A 27,940-nucleotide genomic window follows, 5' to 3' on the forward strand; every position below is an offset into this window, starting at 1 on the left:
CCGGCACTAGGGGGCGTGGTTTAGTTCCGGCTTTACCGGGAATCGCTCCTGGAATTATTCAACATGTCAATAATTCTGGGAGCGCCCCGGAGACCTCCCGTGATGACGAACAACGGCGTGTGATACTTTATAATCGCCGTTTCATCCTGCCGCTTCCTGTAGTGCCGCAGTTCTCGTCGCGCCGCGATGACCAATCAGGGACTGAATATGTAGTGACGTGGAGATGTCTGGAGTTTGAAGATGTGAACATGTCCTGTATCTGGTAGCAGCCTGTGAGCAGGACTTATGTCTCTTTTGTCCTTTATTTTACAATCATGACAGAGTTTTTGGAGCGCAGCAGCACCACAGCAGCGTGGAGCGGAGGTTCTTTTAAATTTTATTTTACGTGCGTGCGTGCGCGAATCGTCCTGGAGATTATTTTACTTATTAGCTACACAGCTGTATAATGAAGGAAATGGTGACTGGCTTCTAAACACAATTATGACAGAGTTTTTTGGGGAAAGAACGAGGAGGAGCCCTGCAGCAAACAGCAGCCGGGAGCGGACTTTCTTTTTTTTTTCTTTTTTTTTACGTGCGCGCTGAGCGAATCATCTGTAGAGAATATTTTATTAATTAACTACACAGATGTATAATAAAACAAATGTGACTGCCTTCTAAACACAATTATGACAGAGTTTTTTGGGGGAAAGAGTGAGCTGCAGCAAGCAACAGGTTTATTTTTATTTTTTTAATTGTTTACATGTGCGCGCGTGAACGGGACAGTTGATCCTCAAACTGACTCCTGCAGAGGTGGAAGGACCGCTGAAAGCAGCCGTCATCCAGACAGCTCCTGGACCAAATAATAATGATACTGTCTGTATTGGGAGCTTTCCACAGCAACTCGCTCCGTGTGATCAAGGTCCGTCATGTTAATTTTGACTGACAACCGGAGCCGGCGAGCTCCGCCCCTTTCCTCCGCGAAAACAGCCGGAACTACCGCGAAGTTCGGTCTACGTACTACTCACCAACAAAACTGTCTGTGTGTAAACCAGCCTTAAGACTCTTTCTCCTCTGTCTCTGGACATGCCTTTGTGCTTTCCTCTTCCCCTCCTTCAACCAAATGTAGTTTCTACCAGCACCCTGCTGTTGCCCAGAAGATGACCTTCCTTAACACACCCCTCCTGGGCTTGGGACGCGCACTCTGAATCCACTGTCTTCTGTACTGCCCAAGGGCTGGGATGTTAGCTCACCAAATAACTTCTGTAAAGAAATGCAGACACTAAAGGAGGATGTTGGCTGGAGAACATGGTCGGACATGTGAGGTCAGGGGTCTAGTTTGAGTGTAACGTGATAACTGAGGATGGTTGGTATTTAATGGAGCTTGATGAAAAGGAGAGGGCAGAGGTGGAGGTCTGGGTTTGTCTGCGGATTGAATTAACCACAAAGGATGAGTGAAAAAGGCAGATTCAGAGGCTGACAAGGGGAAATGGGGAGGCAACGTATGCACAGAAAGGTGTTTGTTGTCATGCATGGCCTTTATGTCTGGGCTTGTACCGGATGGGGGGGTAAAGAAGATGAAGAAGGAATGTACAAGGAACAATGAGTGTAGGTTGTAATGTTGTCAGGTCATTTGTAACACTTAGTCCATCCTTCTCTGCATTTGTCACACAGCACATGGTGAATATATTGACCTGGGATTGGAGATTAATTTACTTAAAGAGGAGACTGATGGATCGTAGTGAGCTGGCTTACAGTAGATTCTGATTGTGAGATGGCGTGTTTGCATCGGCACCCTGTGTGTGCTTTATGGCGAGTTTAAAGAGGTCATTATTTTAGGTAATAAATTAGGTCAAGGGTTAGTTTTTCAGTTAAAAACAGGATGTAATGAAGTACTAGTGAACACAGGGAAGAGCTGTTATTAGTTGTAAAGAGATGCATTAAGGGCCTTTCAGGTCGCACATGTGGGTGCACTCAAGTTGTCGCGTCCACAGGTGCAGGACCTTCAGATCGTGTGACGTGCTGTGAATGCTGCAAGCAAACACGGAAAATTGGCGGAGTTGTGCAAAACATGTAACCACAGATATAACCACAAGATTACACCACAAGAGTCGGGAAAGCAGGCTGACTGGGTGACTGTGAGGAGGAAGCGTAGCCCTAAACAGAAGCCCGTGTACACCGTCAACCCGTTCACATCTCTAACCATTTTTCCCCACTCGACGATACACTCGCCGAGGATCAAACTCTGGTTATTGGCGACTCTGTTTTGAGAAATGTGAAGTTAGCGACACCAGCAACCATTGTCAATTGTCTTCCGGGGCCAGAGCAGGCGACATCGAAGGACATTTGAAATTGCTGGCTAAGGCTAAGCGTAAATTTGGTAAGATTGTAATTCACGTCGGCAGTAATGACACTCGGTTACGCCAATCGGAGGTCACTAAAATTAACATTAAATCGGTGTGTAACTTTGCAAAAACAATGTCGGACTCTGTTGTTTTCTCTGGGCCCCTCCCCAATCAGACCGGGAGTGACATGTTTAGCCGCATGTTCTCCTTGAATTGCTGGCTGTCTGAGTGGTGTCCAAAAAATGAGGTGGGCTTCATTGATAATTGGCAAAGCTTCTGGGGAAAACCTGGTCTTGTTAGGAGAGACGGCATCCATCCCACTTTAGATGGAGCAGCTCTCATTTCTAGAAATCTGGCCAATTTTCTTGGATCCTCCAAACTGTGACTGTCCAGCGTTGGGACCAGGAGGCAGAGCTGTGGTCTTATACACCTCTCTGCAGCTTCTCTCCCCCTGCCATCCCCTCGTTGCCCCATCCCCGTAGAGACGGTGCCTGCTCCCAGACCACCAATAACCAGCAAAAATCTATTTAAGCATAAAAATTCAAAAAAAAAAATAATATAGTACCTTCAATTGCACCACAGACTAAAACAGTTAAATGTGGTCTATTCAACATTAGGTCTCTCTTCTAAGTCCCTGTTGGTAAATGATATAATAAGTGATCAACGTATTGATTTATTCTGCCTAACAGAAACCTGGTTACAGCAGGATGAATATGTTAGTTTTAAATGAGTCAACACACCCCGAGTCACACTAACTTCAGAATGCTCGTAGCACGGTCCGTGGCGGAGGATTAGCAGCAATCTTCCATTCCAGCTTATTAATTAATCAAAACCTAGACAGAGCCTTTAATTCATTTGAAAGCTTGTCTCTTAGTCTTGTCCATCCAAATTGGAAGTCCCAAAAACCAGTTTTATTTGTTATTATCTATCGTCCACCTGGTCGTTACGGTGAGTTTCTCGTGAATTTTCTGACCTTTTGTCTGACTTAGTGCTTAGCTCAGATAAGATAATTATATGTGGCGATTTTAATATCACACAGATGCTGAGAATGACAGCCTCAACACTGCATTAATCTATTATTAGACTCTATCGGCTTTGCTCAAAAAGTAAATGAGTCCACCCACCACTTAATCATATCTTAGATCTTGCTTGACTTATGGTATGGAAATAGAAGACTTAACAGTATTCCCTGAAAAATCCCTTCTGTCTGATCATTTTTAATAACATTTACATTTACCTGAGGACTACCCTGCAGTGGGAAACGTTTCATTACACTAGAAGTCTTCAGAAGCGCTGTAACTAGGTTAAGGATATGATTCCTTCGTTTGTTCTCTAATGTCATATACCAACACAGAGCAGAGTAGCTACCTAAACTCTGTAAGGGAGTTTAGAGTATCTCGTCAATAGTTTTACATCCTCTTTGCAGACAACTTGGATGCTGTAGCTCCTCTGAAAAAGAGAGCTTTAAATCAGAAGTGTCTGACTCCGTGGTATACTCACAAACTCGTAGCTTAAAGCAGATAACCCGAAGTTGGAGAGGAAATGGCGTCTCACTAATTTAGAAGATCTTCACTTAGCCTGGAAAAAGAGTTTGTTGCTCTATAAAAAAGCCCTCCGTAAGCTAGGACATCTTTCTACTCATCACTAATTGAATAAAATAAGAACTAACCTCCAGGTTTCTTTTCAGCACTGTAGCCAGGCTGACAAAGAGTCAGAGCTCTATTGAGGCTGAGTATTCCATTAACTTTAACTAGTAATGACTTCATGACTTTCTTTGCTAACAAAATTTTGACTATTAGAGAAAAAATTACTCATAACCATCCCAAAGATGTATCGTTATCTTTGGCTGCTTTCAGTGATGCCGGTATTTGGTTAGACTCTTTCTCTCCGATTGTTCTGTCTGAGTTATTTTCATTAGTTACTTCATCCAAACCATCAAGCATGCTTATTAGACCCCATTCCTGCCAGGCTGCTCAAGGAAGTCCTACCATTATTTAATGCTTCAATCTTAAATATGATCAATCTATCTTTGTTAGTTGGTTATGTACCACAGGCCTTTAAGGTGGCAGTAATTAAACCATTACTTAAAAAGGCCATCACTTGACCCAGCTATCTTAGCTAATTATAGGCCAATCTCCAACCTTCCTTGTTCTCTCAAAGATTCTTGAGAGGGTAGTTGTAAAACAGCTAACTGATCACCTGCAGAGGAATGGTCTATTTGAAGAGTTTCAGTCAGGTTTTAGAATTCATCATAGTACAGAAACAGCATTAGTGAAGGTTACAAATGATCTTCTTATGGCTTCGGACAGTGGACTTATCTCTGTGCTTGTTCTGTTGGACCTCAGTGCTGCTTTTGATACTGTTGACCATAAAATTTTATTACAGAGATTAGAGCATGTCATAGGTATTAAAGGCATTGCGCTGCGGTGGTTTGAATCATATTTGTCTAATAGATTACAGTTTGTTCATAATAAATGGGGAATCTTCTTCACAGACTAAAGTTAATTATGGAGTTCCACAAGGTTCTGTGCTAGGACCATTTTATTCACTTTATACATGCTTCCCTTAGGGCAGTATTATTAGACGGTATTGCTTAAATTTCATTGTTACGCAGATGATACCCAGCTTTATCTATCCATGAAGCCAGAGGATACACACCAATTAGCTAAACTGCAGGATTGTCTTACAGACATAAAGACATGGATGACCTCTAATTTCCTGCTTTAAACTCAGATAAAACTGAAGTTATTGTACTTGGCCCCACAAATCTTAGAAGCATGGTGTCTAACCAGATCGTTACTCTGGATGGCATTTCCCTGATCTCTAGTAATACTGTGAGAAATCTTGAGTCATTTTGATCAGGATATGTCATTCAAAGCGCATATTACACAAATATGTAGACTGCCTTTTTGCATTTACGCAATATCTCTAAAATCAGAAAGGTCTTGTCTCAGAGTGATGCTGAAAAACTAATTCATGCATTTATTTCCTCTAGGCTGGACTATTGTAATTCATTATTATCAGGTTGCCTAAAAGTTCCCTAAAAGCCTTCAGTTGGTTCAGAATGCTGCAGCTTTCTTCTTACTTATAAGGTTTTGAATAATCAGGTCCCATCTTATCTAGGGGACCTCGTAGTACCATATTACCCCATTAGAGCGCTTCGCTCTCAGACTGCGGGCTACTTGTAGTTTCCTAGGGTTTGTAAGAGTAGAATGGGAGGCAGAGCCTTCAGCTTCAGGCTCCTCTCCGGTGGAACCAGCTCCCAACTTCAGATCAGGGAGACAGACACCCTCTCTACTTTTAAGATTAGGCTTAAAACTTTCCTTTTCGCTAAGGCTTATAGTTAGGGCTGGATCGGGTGACCCTGGACCATCACCTTGGTTATGCTGCTTTAGACGTAGATGTGGGGGGTTCCATGATGCACTGTTCTTTCTCTTTTTGCTCCGTATGCATCACTCTGCATTTAATCATTAGTGATCGATCTCTGCCCCCCTTACGGCATGTCTTTTTCCTGGTTTTTTCCCTCAGCCCCAACCAGTCTCAGCAGAAGACTGCCCATCCCTGAGCCTGTCTGCTGGAGGTTTTCTTCTGTTAAAAGGGAGTTTTTTCCTTCCCACTGTGCCAGTGCTTGCTCATTAGGGGTGTTTTGGACCGTTGGGGTTTTTCATAATTATTGTATGGCCTTGCCTTACAATATGGAGCGCCTTGGGGCAACTGTTTGTTGTGATTTGGCGCTATATAAGAAAAAGTTGATTGCGTTGATTGATTGAAGATTAGGATATCACCTTGCTAGAGGAGCTTTTTCAGCAACTGTTCAGAGTGAGGCTGGGCAGACCTGATGCACGGCCCAGCCACAGAGCCACAGCAGCCATTCAGACAGAGAGACAGCAGCCGGTGTAATCGAGTGGACACCACTCAGTCTGAAATGCTTCACTTTGGATATATACACACACCCAGTTTGAACAACAGAGTCTCCTGCAAATATGCATGAGTAATCTGAAAATAAAATGTGACGTTAGTGCACCAGTGAATGCTGAAGTTTATCAGGTAATGTTAGCTTAGCCTTCCACTCAGTCGAGCTGAGTGAATGTTTTATAATTGTAAATTGATTGATATATTTTTATTTTTGCCAAATAAATCAGCACAATAGTTTTTTAATTGTTACTGTTGTACTACAATAGTCTCAACTTTAAGTAACAGATTTTTTTACTGTAATTTCTTTTAAAGATCTAGTAATCAGGCCTTAAAGAAAATAGCACGTCACTGCTTTGTGTTTGTTTATATTTTAAGAAATATATTTCTTCACTTGTCCCACATCAGGAACATTTCAACATCTGCTGTGCAGAGAACCTTGTAAATACAGATGCACTTAAAACTTCTAGTGATGGAGCTGAACACCAAAACCTGAAATCCAGAAAGAATAAGAGAACATCTCTGCTCTTCAAAATGTGAAGAAAGTGTCTCCAAAAATTCCACTAAGCGGTCAAAGCTGTGGAGTAGGCCATCATCTGGTTAAATGTCCTGAAGTTCCAGCTCACCTGTTGTCTCTGAAAACCAACACCTGCTACTGCACTTCTAAATAAAACAAAGGCTCTTTAAAGAGCAACTATTGTATAATTTGGAAAAGTTGTTTCCTTTTATATTTTAGCATTAAATGAATGAATCATTAAACATGTCCATGAAGTTAAAGTTCAGTCAATAAGGCACAGGCAGAGAAAGCCCCGCCCCTATTGTGCACAATTCAAAGCATTCACAATCATTAGAATAGATAAATTCATATTTTAGAATTACTCTGTCCTGATTACAAGCGATCATATAGTCAATGAGGATGTAATTAAGTGTTGAAATGACTAAATAAAAAAATGATTTCATCATGAGGTTTACGTTGCATCACTACACGTGCTGAAAAATAACCATCAAGAGTAAATGAAATGTGACTGTAGAAAACAAACATAAATTTTTAACAGACACACTCAAGTCATTGTTAAATCATCTCCTTTTGTGTTTATAATAATATTTATATTTATTTATGTTTTTTTTTTGTCCTGGTTGAAATGCAGATATGAACTAGAGCACGGTGCTGATAGAGCGCAAACCTCCACCAACACTAATTTCCAATTCCACAAATTTTTACAATGGACACATTTTTTCAAGGTGAACGTCTTGTTAGAAGTGGCTTTTCATAATCTAAAATATATCAACATATAGATCAAAATGGCTTTCAATGTTAACAATCAAATATCTGCTAAATCCGCAATATGGATCAGATGTGAGTCAAACTTAGCCTACTCACTGAGTGTCAGTTTGCCACCTCATTGTCACAATGAGAGTGATTGAGGCACTTTGATTGAGATATAATGCAAAATACACACCAAATGGGCTTTTCGATATTAAATTCAAATGTCCACAAAACTTTACCAGTCTGGATCAGCTTGGGATCAAGTCCAGGCTGCACCTCCACTTTCAAATATGAGAGTGATTGGGGCATGTTTGTTTAAGATATAATGTAAATCTACATTAATGGGGATTTCAATGTTAAATTAAATGGCCACGAAATCTGTAATCTGGATCAGATCCAGATCAAACTTTGTCGGTCAATTTATTCTATATTATTGGGTACTTTTAAACTTGCAGAGTGAATCACCAACTTTTTCACGTCTTAACTAAAGTTTGTTTGTGTTTTTGCTTCAGGGGGCTCGAGTCTGGTCCGAGAGAAGGAGCAGCTTGTCCCTGCCACTGTCAACTCCTGTGGAGATGGAACCCTTGTTGTCACAATTGACTATGGAGAGGTAAGAAACTCACATTTTTTTCCGGGATGTCAGTGTAAAACCAACCTGCGATGTTCTTCATAAGGATTATTGGGTATTAGGGACAGATTTATTCAGCACATTAAAGAAGAAAAAGCTTGGTTTAGTCAACGCTTCTGACTACTAAAGGGTGTTATTTTGTTCTCACTTCTGAGATAGACCATTGCCAGTCACGAATGAACATCGGAGAACATTTTGTGTGTGTTTAAAAGGAGCTTTAGTTCATGAGTTGTCATGTTCAAATTGCTTTTCCAAATATTAAAAGTATTTAAAAAGGGTAGGTGACATAAACAAAATAGTGGGATTTCCAAACTGCTTTACTTTGATATTGTTCTTGGTCATGTTTGTTTGTGAGCATTATATCTCAAAAACATATGAGTGAGTCTAATTGGAATTCAGTGGTAAGGAAGCCCTTGAGCAAAGGAAGAGTTGATTAGATTTTAAGGCTAATTAACATCAAGGAATATATTTTAACTGAACTAAGGAGCCACCGTTTACAAGCCTGCTTCTTTAACCACACCATCACCACCTGTACCTGAAGGCTGGTAAAATATCTACCTTTACCTGAGTTATGGGCAAGTTCACTGTCTGTTCCCAACAGTTACGTCTTCTGTGGAGATCATGTTTTCATTTCTATTTCTCTGTTTGATTGTTGCGAGCATATAAAAAACATTTTTATCAGGTTCTATTGAAATTTGGTGGAGAAGTTGGCTTTGGCTAATGGAAGAGTTTGTCAGATTTTGGCAGATGTGGACCCTATACTGACTCTGAAACCCACTGGTGCTGCTGGTTATACCCAGATACTGTAGCATGGGTTTTAGAGTCTACCACTTTCCATGGATGGTATGCCAATGCATCACAGTCCTGATCCCACTGACAGCAGGGTGGACTGTGCCAATGCAGATGAAGTGTTTTTCTCAAGGACACGAATAGGTAGAGCAACAGAGAATCAAACTCAGGTCTGCATATTGGTAACCAAGTCCAATCCCAGTGAGCTACTTTCTCTGTATAATCATCCATCCATCCATCCATCCATCCATCCATCCATCCATCCATCCATCCATCCATCCATCCATCCATCCATCCATCCATCCATCCATCCATCCATCCATCCATCCATCCATCCATCCATCCATCCAGCAATCCATCTATTTTTTTCAACCTGCTTATTCCAGTTAAGGGTCATGGGGGGCTGGAGTCCATCCCAGCAGTTATTGGGTGAGTGGCAGGGTACACCCTGGACAGGCCACTAGTCTAGTGTAGGGCGACATGGTGGCTTAATAGTTAGCACTAATTCCTCACAGCAAGAAGGTCATGGGATCACTTCCCGCCCTTTCAGTGTGGAGTTGGCATGTTCCCCCCATGTCTGACCAGGCGGGAAGCGATCCCACCACCTTCTTTCTGTGAGGCAGTAGTGCTAACCAATTAATCTTTTTGCTCTGCACAATCATGAACATTGTAATTAATATATTTATAATGGTATTGACTTGAACACAAGAACTCAGTTCACGACAGATAAATGGAGGTCTGCTGGTGGAGGTGAGCACTGTGTGAGCATCATTTTCTGTAGTTTATTTTGGTATTGCAAGGTCACAAATGCTTTATAAATACCCCTAAGAGGAGGCGACCATGGAGGTCAAGATCATGCACACGGGACAGATGGTTGTTATATAAAACTGTAGATCCTAAATATTCCGTATGAGTGATGTTCACACTTCAAACACTCTCATAATAATAGAATAGAATAGAATAGAGCCTTTATTGTCATTGTACATATACATACAACAAAATTTGTCCCCTGCATTAACCCATCCTAATTATAGTTAGACACCATCCAACCACTAGGAGCAGCGAGCAGCCACAGTCCAGTGTCGCAGACCGAACGGTCCCCCTAAAAACTGGTCCGCCCTGCCTCCACTGCGCATGTGTCATTTCAGAGCTCAGCAGCACGTCTGAGTCTGACTCTCTTTACCCAAAGTGATCAAATGGATTAATGTGATTGTTAACCATCAGATGACAAAGTAAAACCTCTTAAATCATTCTAAAGTCAGTTTTAAGCAGAAACAAGGAATTTTTTAAGCAGAAACGAGGCCATACTCGGTGACTCTTTGAAATGATGGACGCACCATGAATGCATCAGCTAGCAGCCCTTGTAGCTGCGGCGCTCTGATCACTTCCACCATATTTTATGATGAAATAATGCTGAATTTATGTGGAAATGATTGTTGTACAAAAGCTTCAGATACAGTAGTGTTCAGAATATAGAAGTGCTATGTGACTAAAAGATTAATCCAGGTTTTGAGTATATTTCTTATTGTTACATGAGAAACAAGGTACCAGTAGATTCAGTAGATTCTCACAAATCCAACAAGACCAAGCATTCATGATATGCACACTCTTAAGGCTATGAAATTGGACTATTAGTAAATAAAAAAGTAGAAAAGGGGGTGTTCACAATAATAGTAGAGTGGCATTCAGTCAGTGAGTTCGTCAATTTTGTGGAACAACCAGGTGTGAATCAGGTGTCCCCTATTTAAGGATGAAGCCAGCACCTGTTGAACATGCTTTTCTCTTTCAAAGCCTGAGGAAAATGGAACGTTCAAGACATTGTTCAGAAGAACAGCGTAGTTTGATTAAAAAATTGATTGGAGAGGGGAAAACGTATATGCAGGTGCAAAAAATTATTGGCTGTTCATCTACAATGATCTCCAATGCTTTAAAATGGACAACAAAAAAAAAAACCAGAGACGCGTGGAAGAAAATGGAAAACAACCATCAAAATGGATAGAAGAATAACCAGAATGGCAAAGGCCCACCCATTGATCCCTCCAGGATGATCAAAGACAGTCTGGAGTTACCTGTAAGTGCTGTGACAGTTAGAAGCCTGTGTGAAGCTAATTTATTTGCAAGAATCCCCCACAAAGTCCCTCTGTTAAATAAAAGACATGTGCAGAAGAGGTTACAATTTGCCAAAGAACACATCAACTGGCCTAAAGAGAAATGGAGGAATATTTTGTGGACTGATGAGAGTAAAATTGTTCTTTTTGGGTCCAAAGGCCACAGACAGTTTGTGAGATGACCCCCAAACTCTGAATTCAAGCCACAGGTCACATTGAAGACAGTGAAGCATGGTGGTGCAAGCATCATGATATGGGCATGTTTCTCCTACTATGGTGTTGGGCCTATATATCGCATACCAGGTATCATAGATCAGTTTGGATATGTCAAAATACTTGAAGAGGTCATGTTGCCTTATGCTGAAGAGGACATGCCCTTGAAATGGGTGTCTCAACAAGACAATGACCCCAAGCACACTAGTAAACAAGCAAAATCTTGGTTCCAAATCAACAAAATGAATGCCTCACAGATGTGAAGAAATCATGAAAAACTGTGGTTATACAACTAAATACTAGTTTAGTGATTCACACGATTGCTAAAAAAGCAGTTTGAACATAATAGTTTTGAGTTTGTAGCGTCAACAGCAGATGCTACTATTATTGTGAACACCCCCTTTTCTACTTTTTTTTTTTTACTAATAGTCCAATTACATAGCCTTAAGAGTGTGCATATCATGAATGCTTGGTCTTGTTGGATTTGTGAGAATCTACTGAATCTACTTGTTGGGGAAAGTGTAGTGACACGGACCCACAACAGGGGGCGCAAATGAACGGTCAATAGATGAGCCAAAAGGTAACAATTTAATGTTGTGAATGTGCACAACGATAATACAGACAATCATAGAATCTGATAGCAGTCAATACACCAAGGTGACATGTGGGCAGGCTCGAGGATAGAAGACGTCTGTCCTGAGAAGAGCCGGGACCACACGATTTCCACTGCCACAGAACCCGGTGAATACTGGAGCCGCCAAGTCCCGAATTCCCAGGTGAACACTCGTGCAGCTCCTGTTAAACCACTTATCTGGTTTGGGTGTGAAGCGAAGCCATCGCTGTTTGCACCAAACGCCAATCCAGCAGATAAGGCACACCACAGGAAAACGGCTGCAAAAGGGTTCAGACTATTATTCAGTTTTAGGTCAGCAGAGAAATTACCTTCACAGGTAGATGATATCTCGGCAACGAGGTGGAGATGACGTCCGGTCTTTATGGAGTGAGATGATGAAGTATAGATGGGTGACAAGAGATAATGAGTGACAGCTGTTACCCCCGGCTGTGTCCGTGGCGGCAGCGCCCTCTCGTGCCTGAAGCCCGCACTTCAGGCAGGGCACCCTCTGGTGGTGGGCCAGCAGTACCTCCTCTTCTGGCGGCCCACACAACAGGACCCCCCCCTCAACGGGCGCCTCCTGGCGCCCGACCCGGCTTATCCGGGCGATGGCGGTAGAAATCGGCCAGGAGGGCCGGATCCAGGATGAAGCTCCTCTTTACCCAGGAGCGTTCCTCGGGGCCATACCCCTCCCAGTCCACCAAATACTGGAACCCCCAGCCCATCCGACGGACGTCCAGGAGCCGGCGCACCGTCCAAGCCGGCTCCCCGTCAATGATCCGGGCAGGAGGCGGCGCCGGTCCGGGAGCACAGAGGGGTGAGGTGTGGTGAGGTTTGATTCTCGACACATGAAAAACCGGGTGGATCCGCAGTGAAGCTGGGAGTCGGAGCTTCACTGCGGCAGGACTGAGGATTTTGAGGATTTTGTATGGTCCAATGTACCTGTCCTTGAGCTTCGGGGAGTCCACCTGGAGGGGGATGTCCTTTGTGGATAGCCACACCTCCTGCCCGGGCTGGTAAGCAGGGGCCGGGAACCGCCGGCGGTCTGCATGGGTCTTCGCCCTCGTCCGGGCCTTCAACAAGGCAGAACGGGCGGAGCGCCACACCCGACGGCACTTCCGCAGGTGGGCCTGGACCGAGGGCACACCGACCTCTCCCTCCACCACGGGAAACAATGGGGGCTGAATACCCCAAACACACCTCAAATGGGAGAGGCCGGTGGCAGAGGACACCTGGCTGTTATGCGCATACTCGATCCAGGCCAGATGTTCACTCCAGGCCGTCGGGTGTGCGGACGTCACACAGCGCAGGGCTTGCTCCAATTCCTGATTGGCCCGTTCTGCCTGTCCATTGGTCTGCGGGTGATACCCGGACGAGAGGCTCACGGTGGCCCCCAGTTCCCGGCAGAAGCTCCTCCAGACATGTGAGGAAAACTGGGGACCACGATCAGAGATGATGTCGGTAGGTATCCCATGCAGACAGACGACGTGGTGGACCAGGAGGTCTGCAGTCTCCTGGGCCGTGGGGAGCTTCGGGAGGGCCATGAAGTGGGCTGCCTTGGAGAATCGGTCCACTATCGTGAAGATGGTCGTCATGCCCTGGGACGGCGGGAGGCCCGTGACAAAATCCAGACCGATGTGGGACCAGGGGCGATGAAGCACAGGAAGTGGCTGAAGAAGTCCCTGTGCCTTCTGGTGGTCTGCCTTGCCCCTGGCACAGGTGGTGCAGGCCTGGATATATTCCCGGACGTCGGCCTCCAGGGACGCTCACCAGAAGCGCTGCCGGACCACTGCCATGGTCCTTCGCACCCCCGGATGACAGGAGAGCTTAGAACCGTGACAGAAATCCAAGACAGCAGCCCTGGCCTCTGGTGGGACGTAGAGCTTGTTATTCGACCCAGTTCCGGGGTCCAGGTTCCGTGCCAGGGCCTCCCGGACGGTCTTCTCCACGTCCCAGGTGAGGGTGGCCACGTAGTGGACTCCGGAATGATGGGCTCTGGGGGATGCGACAGCTCAGTCTTGACTTCATCTTCATGCACCCGGGACAAGGCATCCGATCTCTGGTTCTTGGTCCCAGGGCGGTAGGTGATTCGGAAGTCAAAACGCCCAAAGAACAGTGACCAGCGGGCTTGCCTGGGGTTCAGCCGCTTGGCGGTCCTGATATACTCCAGGTTCCGATGGTCAGTGAAAACCATGAACGGCACAGACGCTCCCTCCAACAGGTGTCTCCACTCCTCAAGAGCCTCTTTCACCGCAAGGAGTTCTCGATTGCCGACGTCATAGTTCCGTTCAGCTGGGGTCAACCTGCGAGAAAAGTAGGCACACGGGTGAAGAACCTTATCGGTCTCTCCGCTCTGGGATAGCACGGCTCCTATCCCTGAGTCAGAGGCGTCCACTTCAACCACAAACTGGCGGCTAGGGTCGGGCTGCACCAGAACTGGTGCAGACGAGAACCCGCGTTTCAACTCCTTGAACGCGGCTTCGCACCGATCCGACCAGGTGAAGGGGACTCTTGGAGAGGTCAGGGCTGTCAGGGTGCTAACTACCTGACTGTAGCCCTTAATGAACCTCCGTAGAAATTTGCAAAGCCGAGGAACTGTTGCAGCTTCCTACGGCTTGTTGGTTGGGGCCAATCTCTCACCGCCGCAACCTTGGCCGGATCAGGGGCGACGGAGTTGGAGGAGATGATGAACCCCAGGAAGGACAAAGAGGTGTGGTGAAACTCACACTTCTCGCCCTTCACAAACAGCCGGTTCTCCAACAACTGCTGCAGGACCTGACGTACATGCTGGACATGGGTCTCAGGATCCGGGGAAAAGATGAGTATGTCATCCAGATGTACGAAGACGAATCGGTGCTGGAAGTCCCGCAAGACGTCGTTTACCAATGCTTGGAACGTCGCGGGGGTGTTAGTGAGGCCGAACGGCATGACCAGGTACTCAAAATGACCTAATGGGGTGTTGAATGCCGTCTTCCATCCGTCTCCCTTCCGGATCCGAACCAGGTGGTACGCATTCCTAAGGTCCAGTTTGGTGAAAATTTGGGCTCCATGCAGGGGCGTGAACACTGAATCCAACAGGGGTAAAGGGTATCGATTACAAACCATTATGTCATTCAGCCCCCTGTAATCAATGCATGGACGGAGTCCGCCATCTTTCTTGCCCACAAAAAAGAAACCTGCACTCATCGGGGAGGTGGAATTCCGGATCAACCCGGCAGCTAATGAGTCCCAGATGTAGGTCTCCATTGATTCGCGCTCAGGACGTGAGAGATTGTACAGCCTGCTGGACGGGAACTCAACGCCCGGGACCAAATCAATGGCACAATCGTACGGACGGTGCGGGGGAAGGGTGAGCGCCAGATCCTTGCTGAAGACGTCGGCAAGATCGTGGTACTCAACCGGCACCGCCATCAGATTGGGAGGGACTTTAACCTCCTCATTAGCATTTACACCGGGAGGAACCGAGGATCCTAAACAATTCCGGTGGCAGGTTTCGCTCCACTGAGCCACAACCCCAGACGGCCAATCAATCCGGGGATTGTGTTTAATCATCCATGGGAAGCCCAAAATCACGCGGGAGGTAGAAGGAGTTACAAAAAACTCAATCTCCTCCCGGTGATTCCCAGACACTACCAGGGTTACAGGTAGTGTCTTGTGTGTGATAAAAGGGAGAAGAGTGCCATCTAGTGCTCGCACCTTCACTGGCGAAGAAAGCGCCACCAGAGGGAGCCCTACCTCCATTGCCCATCTACTATCCAGCAGATTCCCTTCTGACCCCGTGTCCACCAATGCTGGGGCTTGAAGGGTTAAATCCCCGCTCAGGATTGTAACTGGGAGTCGTGTTGAAAGATGTGTATGACCCACGTGAATGTTTTGACCCCCCCTCAGCCCAGTCTCTAAGGGCGGGCGTTTGTGTTTTGACCGTTTGAGGCAGTCTCTCTGCTGATGCTCACTCGAGCCGCAGACAAAGCACTCCCCGCGGACCAGCCTCCTCTGTCTGAATGTGGCCCTGCTCGTTTCCCTAGCATTGTCAGCAGGGGGAGCTGTAGCCACACGGAGCGCTGTGGCTGTGGAGCATGGGGAAGACGGCACCCTTTCAGACCCGGGAGGAAGAGGGACGGCTTGTGCCTGACCACGCCCTTCGCCTCGCTCCCGTCGGCGTTCTTCTAACCGATTGTCCAATCGTATAACCAAATCGATAAGCTCAGCCAAATCCCGCGGTTCCTCCTTAGCCACCAGGTGCTCCTTCAGGACCGACGACAGTCCGTTTATGAAGGCGGCGCGGAGTGCAGTCATATTCCAGCCGGATCTCGCAGCCGTGATGCGGAAGTCGACTGCATATTCGGCTGCGCTCCGGCGCCCCTGTCTCATTGACAGCAGCACGGTAGATGCGGTATCGCCTCTGTTAGGGTGATCAAAAACAGTTCTGAGCTCCCTCACAAACCCAGTATAAGAGGCAAGGAGCCGTGAACTTTGTTCCCAAAGTGCTGTAGCCCAAGCGCGTGCCTCACCTCGAAGCAAATTAATCACGTAAGCCACCTTGCTGGCATCAGACGCGTACATCACGGGACGCTGTGCAAAGACGAGCGAACACTGCAAAAGAAAGTCCGCGCACGTCTCCACACAACCTCCGTACGGCTCTGGGGGGCTTATGTATGCTTCAGGGGATGGTGGGGGGGGTCGTTGAATGACCAGTGGAATGTCTGTATTCGGCACCGGGTCGGCAGGAGGAGGAGCTGCAGCAGCGCCCTGAGCGCGTGCTTTCACCTGCGCGGTGAGAGCCTCCATCCTGCGATTAAGGATGATGTTTTGCTTGGTCATCAGGTCCATCCGAGCGGTAAAGGCGGTGAAGATGTGCTGCAACTCACCAATCACGCCTCCAGCCGACGCCTGTGCACCTTGCTCTTCCATTGGCTGTCCAACAGATGGTTGACGCCCCTCGGGATCCATAATGTTGGCCGAGATATCCTGTTGGGGAAAGTGTAGTGACACGGACCCACAACAGGGGGCGCAAATGAACGGTCAATAGATGAGCCAAAAGGTAACAATTTAATGTTGTGAATGTGCACAACGATAATACAGACAATCACAGAATCTGACAGCAGTCAATACACCAAGGTGACGTGTGGGCAGGCTCGAGGATAGAAGACGTCTGTCCTGAGAAGAGCCGGGACCACACGATTTCCACCGCCACAGAACCCGGTGAATACTGGAGCCGCCAAGTCCCGAATTCCCAGGTGATCACCGTCCCCGACTGTCGGATCTGGTACTGCTGGCGAGGAGCACAAACAGTGAGATGTGGGTGTGTGCACACCCAGTAACAAAAACAGTCAGAAGGTGGAAAGTCACCTCCACCTCTAATCACACACTCGTGCAGCTCCTGTTAAACCACTTATCTGGTTTGGGTGTGAAGCGAAGCCGTCGCTGTTCACACCAAACACCAATCCAGCAGATAAGGCACACCACAGGAAAACGGCTGCAAAAGGGTTCAGACTATTATTCAGTTTTAAGTCAGCAGAGAAATTACTTTCACAGGTAGATGATATCTCGGCAACGAGGTGGAGATGACGTGCGGTCTTTATGGAGTGAGATGATGTAGTGTAGATGGGTGACAGCTGTCAAGAGATAATGTGTGACAGCTGTCACTCCCGGCTGTGTCTGTGGCGGCAGCGCCCTCTCGTGCCTGAAGCCCGCACTTCAGGCAGGGCGCCCTCTGGTGGTGGACCAGCAGTACCTCCTCTTCTGGCAGCCCACACAACACTACTGGTACCTTGTTTCCCATGTAACAATAAGAAATATACTCAAAACTTGGATTAATCTTTTTAGTCACATAGCACTACTATTATTCTGAACACTACTGTATCTGTCACTGAGATAGATGGTGACTGGAAGGCAGTTACAAGGTGATAATCTGTGAACTGCGGCTGATGGAGCATGTGCAGTGAAGGCAGGGCGGACTGATTTTTAGGGGGGACCGTTCAGTCGGCGACACCGGTGCCCTGGGGTTGAGGATAAGCAATTGTTTATTAAGCAAAATGTCAAAACAAAACAGAAAATTACAAATTATGTGGAGTGAAAATGCGCTTTAATTGGCTTAAAACAGAGGGCTAAACAACGTGAGCATTGATTACTGCTGTGTGAGAGCTACGCTGGTTGTTTGAAACGTGCCCTCAGCTGCAGTATCAAGTTCAGAAGGTGAAAAATGCGCACGTTCATTTTGCTCTGTGTGCATCAATACAAACTTTCTTTCATCCTCCTGGTCCTCTTCCTCCTCATACATATGCAGAATTCATCTCTGACACACATTCCACTTCCAGATGGGAGCTAAAAAAAGATAAAGAGCATTATGGGAGCACATGCACACATGATCATTTTGTGATGTCAGGACAGCATAAGGTTGTCTCCAAATCAGTCAGAATGGCAAAGCAACACCCGCCCTTTGCCAAAATAATGGAATTGGATGTTTAAATCTCATTACAGTGCACGTGCACCACACAAACATTGCTATTTGGATTGATTTTTTTTTTTTTTTTTAAATCCTCTCATGTGTTGAACTTGCATACAGACATGCAAACGCTTCACTTGGCAGCATTTAGGCCAAGCTAATAACAGACTTGACTCACTGGCCCCAATTCAAAATTCTCAATCCTCTTTTTATAGGCGATAGAACATCCAAATGTGGACTCTTTGACATTCATATTCATGCACATGCAGTGAGTTCATGTTTGGCTGATATTCAGACAAACTGCACAAATGCTTCTCCAGAAACAACAAACATATTTTGGATATTGTTGATTTTTCTTTTCAAGGTCGCAATGGGGACGGACAGGTATTTCCGTGAATTGGTTATAAGAGCAGGCGTTCTCTTTTCTCTGGATTATGAATGTCCTCAGTCCATCCACCCCCACCCCCCGCCTGCCTCTCTGCTGTATTTAAATGTTAGCTCTGCAGAAGACGGTGAATATTTGATAGAGAATCAGCAGGATGTGAGGTTTGCTCTGCTTCAACACAATGTGATCCCTTCAAACAGCCCCCTGCTCTCCTGGCTCCCTGTTTCTTTGCCCCCTTTTCTCCAAATGTTGATCATTTTTATTCCACTGGAGCCGAGCACACCTCAGAAGCAAAATTCATCAAAACCAACAATAAAATGATCCGTTTCTGAACTTTTTTTTTTTTGCTGCAACAATTCTACCATTCCTGTCTGGTTCTGAAAGGCAGATGGACTGACCCAGTTCACCACATTTAACATTACTGGGTACAAAATACTGAGGCTGCAAACGCGCAAGGTTTAATGGCAAACCGGTGCAACAAGGGTAGGAAGACCTGCACATTGCTCATAGTCATTTGTACCTCAGTTTTAACTTGTGCGCTTCATGACGATAAAAATTGTTGCATGCTGCCCCTTACCAAAAAATAGTACTGATAAGTATATAAAAAGTAAACTAGAAGTATACTTGAAACATACTTGCATATACTACTTTTTGGTAAGGGGCTCAACTTTGTTGCACCATGGAAGTCTAGATGTAGCTCAGTGTGGTTGGTGCAGTCCATACTCACACATTCTCACTTCCATTTCATCGTATTTTTCTGCTTGATCACGTCCCTTTCCATCATGATGTGATAAGTTAGGGATCCCCGTTATGGCACTTAGTGATAGGTAGGGAGCCATATTTGTGTTTCACTTTCGTCAGGGAACATCTACATATTAAAAGCGAAGTGGCCTCTGTGTATGCGTGTGTAACTTCAGTCACGGAGAAACTGGGGAGAGCTGACATTTTCTGTTTGGGATGTGAAGAAACACACTCCTCGATGTCAAATCATGTATTTAATGACAAAGATGAAGAAGCCCTGCAGCAATACACAAAACTAAATGACTAATTCTAACATTCAAATATCTAACAGGGATAACTACAGGAACTTAATCACACTTGCCTACAGTGCTGATGATAATAATAATCATTGCAGACTTACAGGAATTATGTTCAGGGCTTCATATTAAACCACTTTGGCAGGAATGTCTGTAATACTGACGACAACAATATGGCCGACTCCTAACTAACCCGGCCTAAGTAAGTCAGCGGCCTTACAGTAATAAGATACTACCCCCTAGTGGCCAGAGGTACATTGTGCAGTATGCTTATGTATTTTGGATCAAGGATGAACGCCACAAAAACGGAAAGTTGGTAGGACTAATATTTTTGGAGAAATTAGGGATATTATGTAACAACAGTGAACAGTTGGTATCACCATTAATCAGTCCCTGGTAACCAGACAAGCTGGGAACAATGGAAATATCTCAACCTTGCCATTTGTAAAATTACATCAACTAAATGTGCCAAATAATAAATACAGTTATTCACAAAACTTTCTCATTTTAATTTCCTGCACTTTCAGTTAAAATCTTTATACAAACTTTGCAGAATTTTTTACCATCCTTGAAAAATGTCAGCTACCTATTTTATAAACACTACCCAATCTAGAACCCGTGGATCCCCACAGGCAATGCACTAGTTCATCCATGTTTTGCTTATAGTTAAGTTTAGGGTTAGTGTTTCCTCACACAGGACACAGGGATGCAACAGGGTACCCTAAGCAATTGTCCATTTGACACAAAGTCATTCTAATATCATGGCTTCACAACACCTTGGGCTTTTGCACACCAGTACTTTGCGCAATAACTGGACTTCTACACACCCATATATTTGCACAACAGCTGATTTGCACAACTGTATTTTTTGCACAATAATTCTCTCATGCTGCTCATTGCAACTGTGCTGCTTTTCATTTTATTTTACGTTATTTTGCTCTTATTTATTTATGTTCCCTTGTCTAGTTTTAGTTTATTTAACCCCCGGGACCTTTGAAACCTAATTTCATATCATGTCATGTGGAAGTATATATATGGTATGACAATAAAGAATTCTTGAATTCTTAAGAATCCTCTGAAGAGACCAAGGATCACAGACATCCAGTCATCACCTTACGTCACTAATTAGCATCCAGGTTTCACAAGCATACAGTAAGACAGGCAACATCAGGACCCTAAAAACTTGAACCTTTGTTCTTCTGTCCAGTGTCGCAGACCTAACAGTCCCCCTAAAAGTTGGTCCCCCCCGATGACACGGTTCAGGGATTAACACCTCGTTTCTGCTTCAAACTGCACTCAAGTCATCATCTGTCTCAGCGACAGATATCTGAAGCTTTGTACAACAATCATTTCCACATAAATTAAGCATTATTTCATCATAAAAGGCGGCAGAAGTGATTAAAGTGCCGCGGCTAAACGAGTTCCTAGCTGATGCATTCACTACGTGTCAGACAGTTCAAAGCGTCATGGAATTTCACCTCGTTTCTGCTTAAAACTGACTTTAAAATAATTTAAGAGGTTTTACCTTTATCATCTGATGGCTAATAATCCCATTAATCCATTTGATTGCTTTAGGTGAAGAGACTCATCTCAGACGTCCTGCTGTGGTCCGAAATGACGCATGCACAAATGCAAAATGTTGGCCGATTTTTAGGGGCAGACCGTTCAGTCTGTGACACCAGCATCCTCATTACTTTAAGCTCCTCCCAGACATCTTTTCAGTTCAAACAAAGGTTGAGGACCCAGAGACAGGAATGTGACTGCTGAAAGAAATAAGTCACCGTCTCAACAAAATCAACACTTCAACTGCATACAGATACTCTTCTGATGGTCAGGTCACTGAAAGTATAAATCTTAATCTTTATCCGGGACAGTCACAAACACAGAGTCCTCCCTCAGCTTCTCAAGTGCTATAGTCTGGGTATCCATAGATTCCACAAAACTCACAGTGTCATCCTTGAAGTCAAGATAATGATAAAGATTTTGTTGTTTTTTTATGCTGATATATGGATATATTTCTTTCGGCTTGGTATTCAGTTTCCTTTTGTACTGTAATGTGATTAAAAATTAATGGTGTCCTTGTAAAATAACCTCCTTCAGAAATCAAAGCCTGTCAAAAATGAAGGAGAGGACAAATTTCAAACATCAATTAACTCTGAGAAAGAATAGACTCACTTGAAGGAGGTCACCCTCTAGTTACTTGTTCTTTCATTGTCAAAACCCACTTATTCTAATTAAGGGTCACAGTGTGCACTCACTCACGCCAATGGTCAGTTAGCCACCAGTTCACCTAACTTGCATGTCTTAAATGGAAGGGAACCCATGCAAACACAGGAAGGACAAGGTTGGATTCGAACCCAGGACCTCCTCGTTGTAAGGCAACAATGCTAACCACTAAACCACTGTTCTACCTTAGCTGTTGGCCATGTTTTTGTTACATTATTATATTATGCTTGTAAGTTTTTCAAACAAGAAATTTGCTGGATTGGCATTAAAATGCTCTGTTGTATGTTAGTGGCTACATTTCAGGCAGAGCTTTGCCGGTTTTGCATTTTCAACCTGTTACTGTATGACAATAATTCATTGGGTTTTCCTCACCAAACTGTACTGTATAACTGTATGCAGTCCCCCACTAGGTGGCAGAATGGGATTATATGCCTGAGCCACAACAAAGGTTGTAGACTTGTCAATGGTAATCATTATTCTCTTAATATCTTATGTTTAAGTGTGGCCATATGTATCAAACAGAAATCACTTTGTCTTTATATTAATATTCAGTCATAGAATATTGAAAGCTTTTGCTTGTGAGTAATCACATTAACAAACTTACTCATATTTTGGAGGCGTAAACCTGCTCAGAGCAGGAAAATTTCCACATTTGCAATTGGTTCCTGTGGAAATTGTTACTCTGGTTTTTACACAACAATTGATGTGTTTAATTCTCACTTCTCTGCATTATATGTGTCAATTAAAAACGTGTTGTCATGGGTTGAAATTCAGTTTAAAATGCTTATTTATATGTTTACTACATATTCCCTTGTCCTGCAGCTCAGTAATAAAGTTCCATCCAGGACCTCTGGTGCTGCTGTGGTGTTCATATCAACTGATCTTTGCTGAGCAATATAGATGATAGTTTAATTTATTATATTATCCCGAGCCTTCTGCTTCCTCAGTCATTCACCCATTCATCAAGTTTTTTGCTGCTTATTCAGATTAGAGGCAGCAGGATGAACATGTTAGGCTAGACATCAACCGGCTTCTCCTGGGGCAGCCCAAGGCATTCCTTAGTTCTGATTCTGAAAAATCCCCCCTCTGGGTCTGTCTAGGAAGCTTCCTCTCTGTTGGACGTGCCCAGGCATGCCTCTACAGACCCCCTGAATAGATGTACAAACTGAGGTCTTGTCTCAGCAACTCAATTTCTAAACACAGTTCACGAAATCCTGCACAGAATTCCTATCCTTGGTCAGTGATGCTCATACTGTAAAACTGCTTCTCTTTGACACAAATCCCTCAGCCACATGGGGTGTGCAGCCAGTACATTTTGAGTGATGGTCCCAAGCCCGGATAAATGAGGAGGGTTGCGTCAGGAAGGGCATCTGGCGTAAAGCAAGCCAACCCAACTATGCAGACTAAGAATGGAATTTCCATACTGGATCGGTCGAGGCCTGGGTTAATAACATCCGCCACCGGTGCTGTTGCCCAACAGGGTGCCGGTGGAAATTGGGCTGCTGCTGGGCGAAGACGACAAAGAAGAGGAGGAGAACGTTTCCACAAACAGCGGGAGAAGAAGAAAACTAGAAGGGTGCAAATGAGAGTGGGGACTTTGAATGTTGGTAGTATGACTGGTAAAGGGAGAGAGCTGGCTGATATGATGGAGAGGAGAAAGGTAGACATATTGTGTGTGCAAGAGACCAAGTGGAAGGGAAGTAAGAGCAGAAGCATCGGCGGTGGGTACAAGTTGTTGTACCATGGTGAGGACAGGAAGAGAAATGGTGTTGGGGTCATTTTAAAGGAAGCGTATGTTAAAAGTGTGTTGGAGGTTAAGCGAGTGTCTGACAGGGTGATGAGTGTGAAGTTGGAAATTGAAGGAGTGATGATGAATATCATCAGTGCATATGCCCTACAGGTAGGTTGTGAGATGAAGGAGAAAGAAGATTTGTGGAGTGTATTAGATGAGGTGGTGGAGAGTGTGCCCAAGCATGAAAGAGTGGTGATAGGAGCAGACTTCAATGGGCATGTTGGTGAAGGGAACAGAGGTGATGAGGAAGTAATGGGTAGATACGGTATCAAGGATAGGAATGGGGAAGGACAGATGGTAGTTGATTTTGCAAAAAGGATGGAAATGGCTGTGGTGAACATCTACTTTAAGAAAAGGGAGGAGCACAGGGTAACATAAGAGTGGAGGAAGGTGCACACAGGTGGACTACATTCTTTATAGGAGATGCAAGCTAAAAGAAATCACAGACTGTAAGGTGGTGGCAGGAGAGAGTGTCACTAGACAGCATAGGATGGTTGTTTGTAGGATGACTTTAGAGGTAAAGAAGAAGAAGAGAGTGAGAGCTCAACAAAGGATCAGATGGTGGAAGCTGAAGGAGGAAGACTGTTGTGTGAAATTTAGCGAGCAGGTGAGAGAAGCACTGGTTGGAGAGGAAGCAATTTTGGACAACTGGAAAAGTACTGCAGATGTGGTGAGGGAGACAGCTAGGACAGCATTTTGTCCTAGCTAGGACAACTAGGACAAAATGCAATTTGCATCCTCACCACTAAATGACAGTAAATCCTACACACTGTAGCTTTAACATAAGGCAGTCTTTTACTGCAGGGTGAGCAGGAGAAAGTTCTCAAGCTTGAACCGGCTGTAACTTGCACTGAAGGGCGACCAAAAGTGCACAATAGTTGAAGGAAAACACCTGCATGTGCACACATGCAGAGGCACATGCACGTGCACAGGTTACTCTGCAGTGACTGGTGATGGATGACGCACATTATGTGACCTGGATTTCCGCATCCAGGATAAAATCTACAGTGAGCGCTCACATGAGCACAAATCATGCTGCAGGGATATGTCCTATAAACACATGCACGCCATGGACACACAGACAGAAAAAAACCCACAGACACGCAAGAATGCAACGAATGGAAAGTGCAAAAAATGATCTGTTTTACCTCCTTTAGTATAGGAACAACCTGATATTTCTGTCTGACCTACATTTCTCTTCACAGCTTCAGATTTCTAATCATCTGAGTATGCTACAGTTCATTATGTACTTTAACTGATATAAAAGATCTACAAAAACACATATTTACCCATCCCTTTGTAGTGTTTTTTCTTTTTCTGTCCCTCAGCTTACTTTACTCTGCAGTGTTATCTGAGCCTGTGAGGTGATCAGGCAGGGTGGGATAACTGTGTCAGGATTCGGCCCATTCAGGGCTGTGGTCATGGTTTTGTCATCTTGCCTTGCTTCTGTTTTTGGTTGTTCTGTTTATGGTTTCTGCTTATTTTTTGCTTCTGTGTTTTATCGTCTTGTTTATGCTCTGTTTATGATTAGTTGTGTTTCATTTATTTTCTGTGTATCACTTGGATTGCCATGTATTTAGTCTTGTCTTAGTTCCTGTCGGGCATGTAGTGTGTTTCTCTTTATTGCTTATTAGTTCAGTCTCAGTTTAGTTTTATCACATTTATTGTATTATGCTTTAGTGTCTGTTTTTGGTTATTATTTATCTTCAGTGTTTTCATCTGGTTATGTTCCTTTGGTTGTGTATTGCATTCTCTGTTCATCATCTATTTTCTAGTTAGTCATTAGTGTGTTTGCCACTTTATCATTTATTGTATCACTGTTTATTCTGTAATCTTCATCAGTTCCGTCCAGCCTGCGCTTGTTTTCAGCACTTAATTGTTAGTGTATCACTTTTCTGTTTATTTTGATCATATGTTGTATTATCTGTTCTATTTTTGCCACCAGTGAGTTCTAGTTAGTCTTTGCTTTTTATTTTCTCATGGTGTAGCACTCTGTCTTTCTCTGTAATCATTAGTTGCTTTTCCCTTATACTTTAGCCACTTGGTGGGTTCTGTCTTAGTTAAGTTCCTGCTTTTTATTTTGGCAAAGACTATACGCCCAACCGTTGAGCAGATAAATATAATGTCTTATCTTATTCACCCAACCGTGATCGTGTATTTGACACGTTTTGTGCATCTAAACTACGTTTTTTACACCGCTTTTTAAGGCTCTATTGCGGCGTATGTTTGACACATTTAATGGTGGCGTCTTTAATTACTGCAAAAACACCCCAATGGATCAAAACAGACAAACTTCATAAGCATTTCGAACGGATGCCTGTTAACAATGACAAAACAGTTTTTGAACAAAATGCTGCTTGTTGGCTGTAAGATGGTGTTAGTTTGACACTGTTCCCTGGGTGTGATGAGCCAAACAGAATCGCTTTAGATCACAGCTCCGCCGCGGGCTGCGAACCCTCCCACAGCCGGTGAGAAAATTTCCGCCTTTTTTCCCTCCCGCGTTGAAATCGGAAGTGAGCTTACAAGTGCGCTCATTGGTCAGTTGTGGTTGGGCGTATATGCTCGTGTATTTACTTTATTGACCCAACGGTTGGGCGTATAGCCACTCTTCTTTTGTTTTCTGTGGTATTCAGTTCTTTATGTCTCTGTTTGGTTGTGGGTGGGGTCACTTGCACTCACTTGTTTGTGTGTCACACCCACCTGTCTTCCTCATCTTGTCTGGCCACACCCCTTCTAGAATCTTCCTTCACACATGCACTTCGTTCCCCTAATTAGCCTACCAGCACTTAAACCCTCACTTCCCTGCCAGGTTGTTGTATTTGTACTCATCTTCGCGTCCCGTATCACTCCTGTTTGCTTCGTATTTTTGACCTTTGCTTGTGTTCTTCGATCTCCGCCACGCCGTGCACCTGACCTCTGCCTGTTTGCTGACCTACGATTCTGCCTGTCGTCAAACTGTACCGCCGCCCCGCTGACTGTCTCACTGTGTACCGTACTATAGTCTGTTATCTTGGTAAAGCCTTTTACCTTTACTCCTCTGCCTGCGAGTCCTGCATTGTGTGTCCTACTACCACCAGTGTGATGTCACACCCAGCCTTGACAGATTGCCGTTATTTTTAAAATGTGTTACTAAATTCGCAAGATATACATGTTGTTCACCTTTTTATTTCAAAGCAATCCATCAAGAACCTTCACATACACATGAAAGTTGTGTCCAACCTGGAATAAAAACCATTAAAGGGATCATATTGTACAGCTTTTGAATTGAGGAACATATGTCACAGAGTGTTTTAAAAACTAATATTAAAGTTCACAGTGAAAAAACAAACAAACCCATAGACACAGAGGAGATAGATCATGAATGAAAGGCATAAAAGGACTGATATGCATGCTTTTTTAAAAATTGCTACATATGACTTCACATTTTGACTTCTTTGTAGTTTTATCACAAAGTCGCCAGCACCAGTCAATCAGAAATATTTTACTGATCAGTAGGGGCTATTGATCAGATCACTTGGCACATTGGTAGCAGAGATGTTATAATAAATACTTTTTTTGCCTATATTTTGAATGACCTTTGACCAATGTGTTCCAAAGGTTAACCCTCTGGGGTCGACACCATTGTATACGATGGCTAAGACCAATCTTTACTAAATTATAAATAACTTTTGAGCCAGCCATCGGCCATCTTTGTACTCCTCATAGAAGCTGTGTGATGACGTGCGCAATGTGAGTGTCCAGTCGGAGTTGGTTCACCGTCACATGGTTTTCCAAAATCCAATCGCAGGGCAGATTTACCTCACGTGAAAAGCCAAAGATCGTTTTCAGGAATAATATGTTACTAGTTGGCCCGTTTGAATAGCCCCCTGGGTGCTCCAATGAGTACATAATATTAGTACATACTCAGTGTGCCCTGCACCATTATGCACAGCGATCAGTGAAAGCAGGAGCAGACAGAGAGCCTCTGATGACAATCTCACATGTTCAAACAAAGAGTGTGTAACTGTCAGGATTGCTCCACTAGTTTGCATGTGAATGTTACTGGATAACTCTGTTGCCTTCTCTGCGTAAAGCACTGTTTACCATATCAGTGGACAACAAAACACATAGACCATTTTGTATATATTGTTCAAAATGTGCATTTGTGTTTATTGTTTGAACCTTTTGTTGTGCAGTCTTTCACACAAGACCTCAAATTACCTTT

The 27,940-nt window shown here is 44.3% G+C and overlaps 1 protein-coding gene across 1 annotated transcript in view; it reads left to right on the plus strand.

Moving 5' to 3' along the window:
- The window catches only part of myo10l1 (myosin X, like 1), a 178,515-nt gene that overhangs the window by 84,605 nt on the left and 65,970 nt on the right, over nucleotides 1-27,940 (plus strand). Inside the window, exon 4 of the mRNA XM_034195095.1 lies at nucleotides 8,013-8,110. Within this exon, the coding sequence (XP_034050986.1) occupies nucleotides 8,013-8,110 (98 nt within the window). The remainder of the gene's footprint in view (nucleotides 1-8,012; nucleotides 8,111-27,940) is intronic.

The sequence above is a fragment of the Thalassophryne amazonica genome, chromosome 19, assembly GCF_902500255.1.
Source record: "Thalassophryne amazonica chromosome 19, fThaAma1.1, whole genome shotgun sequence".
Classification (NCBI taxonomy): domain Eukaryota; kingdom Metazoa; phylum Chordata; class Actinopteri; order Batrachoidiformes; family Batrachoididae; genus Thalassophryne; species Thalassophryne amazonica.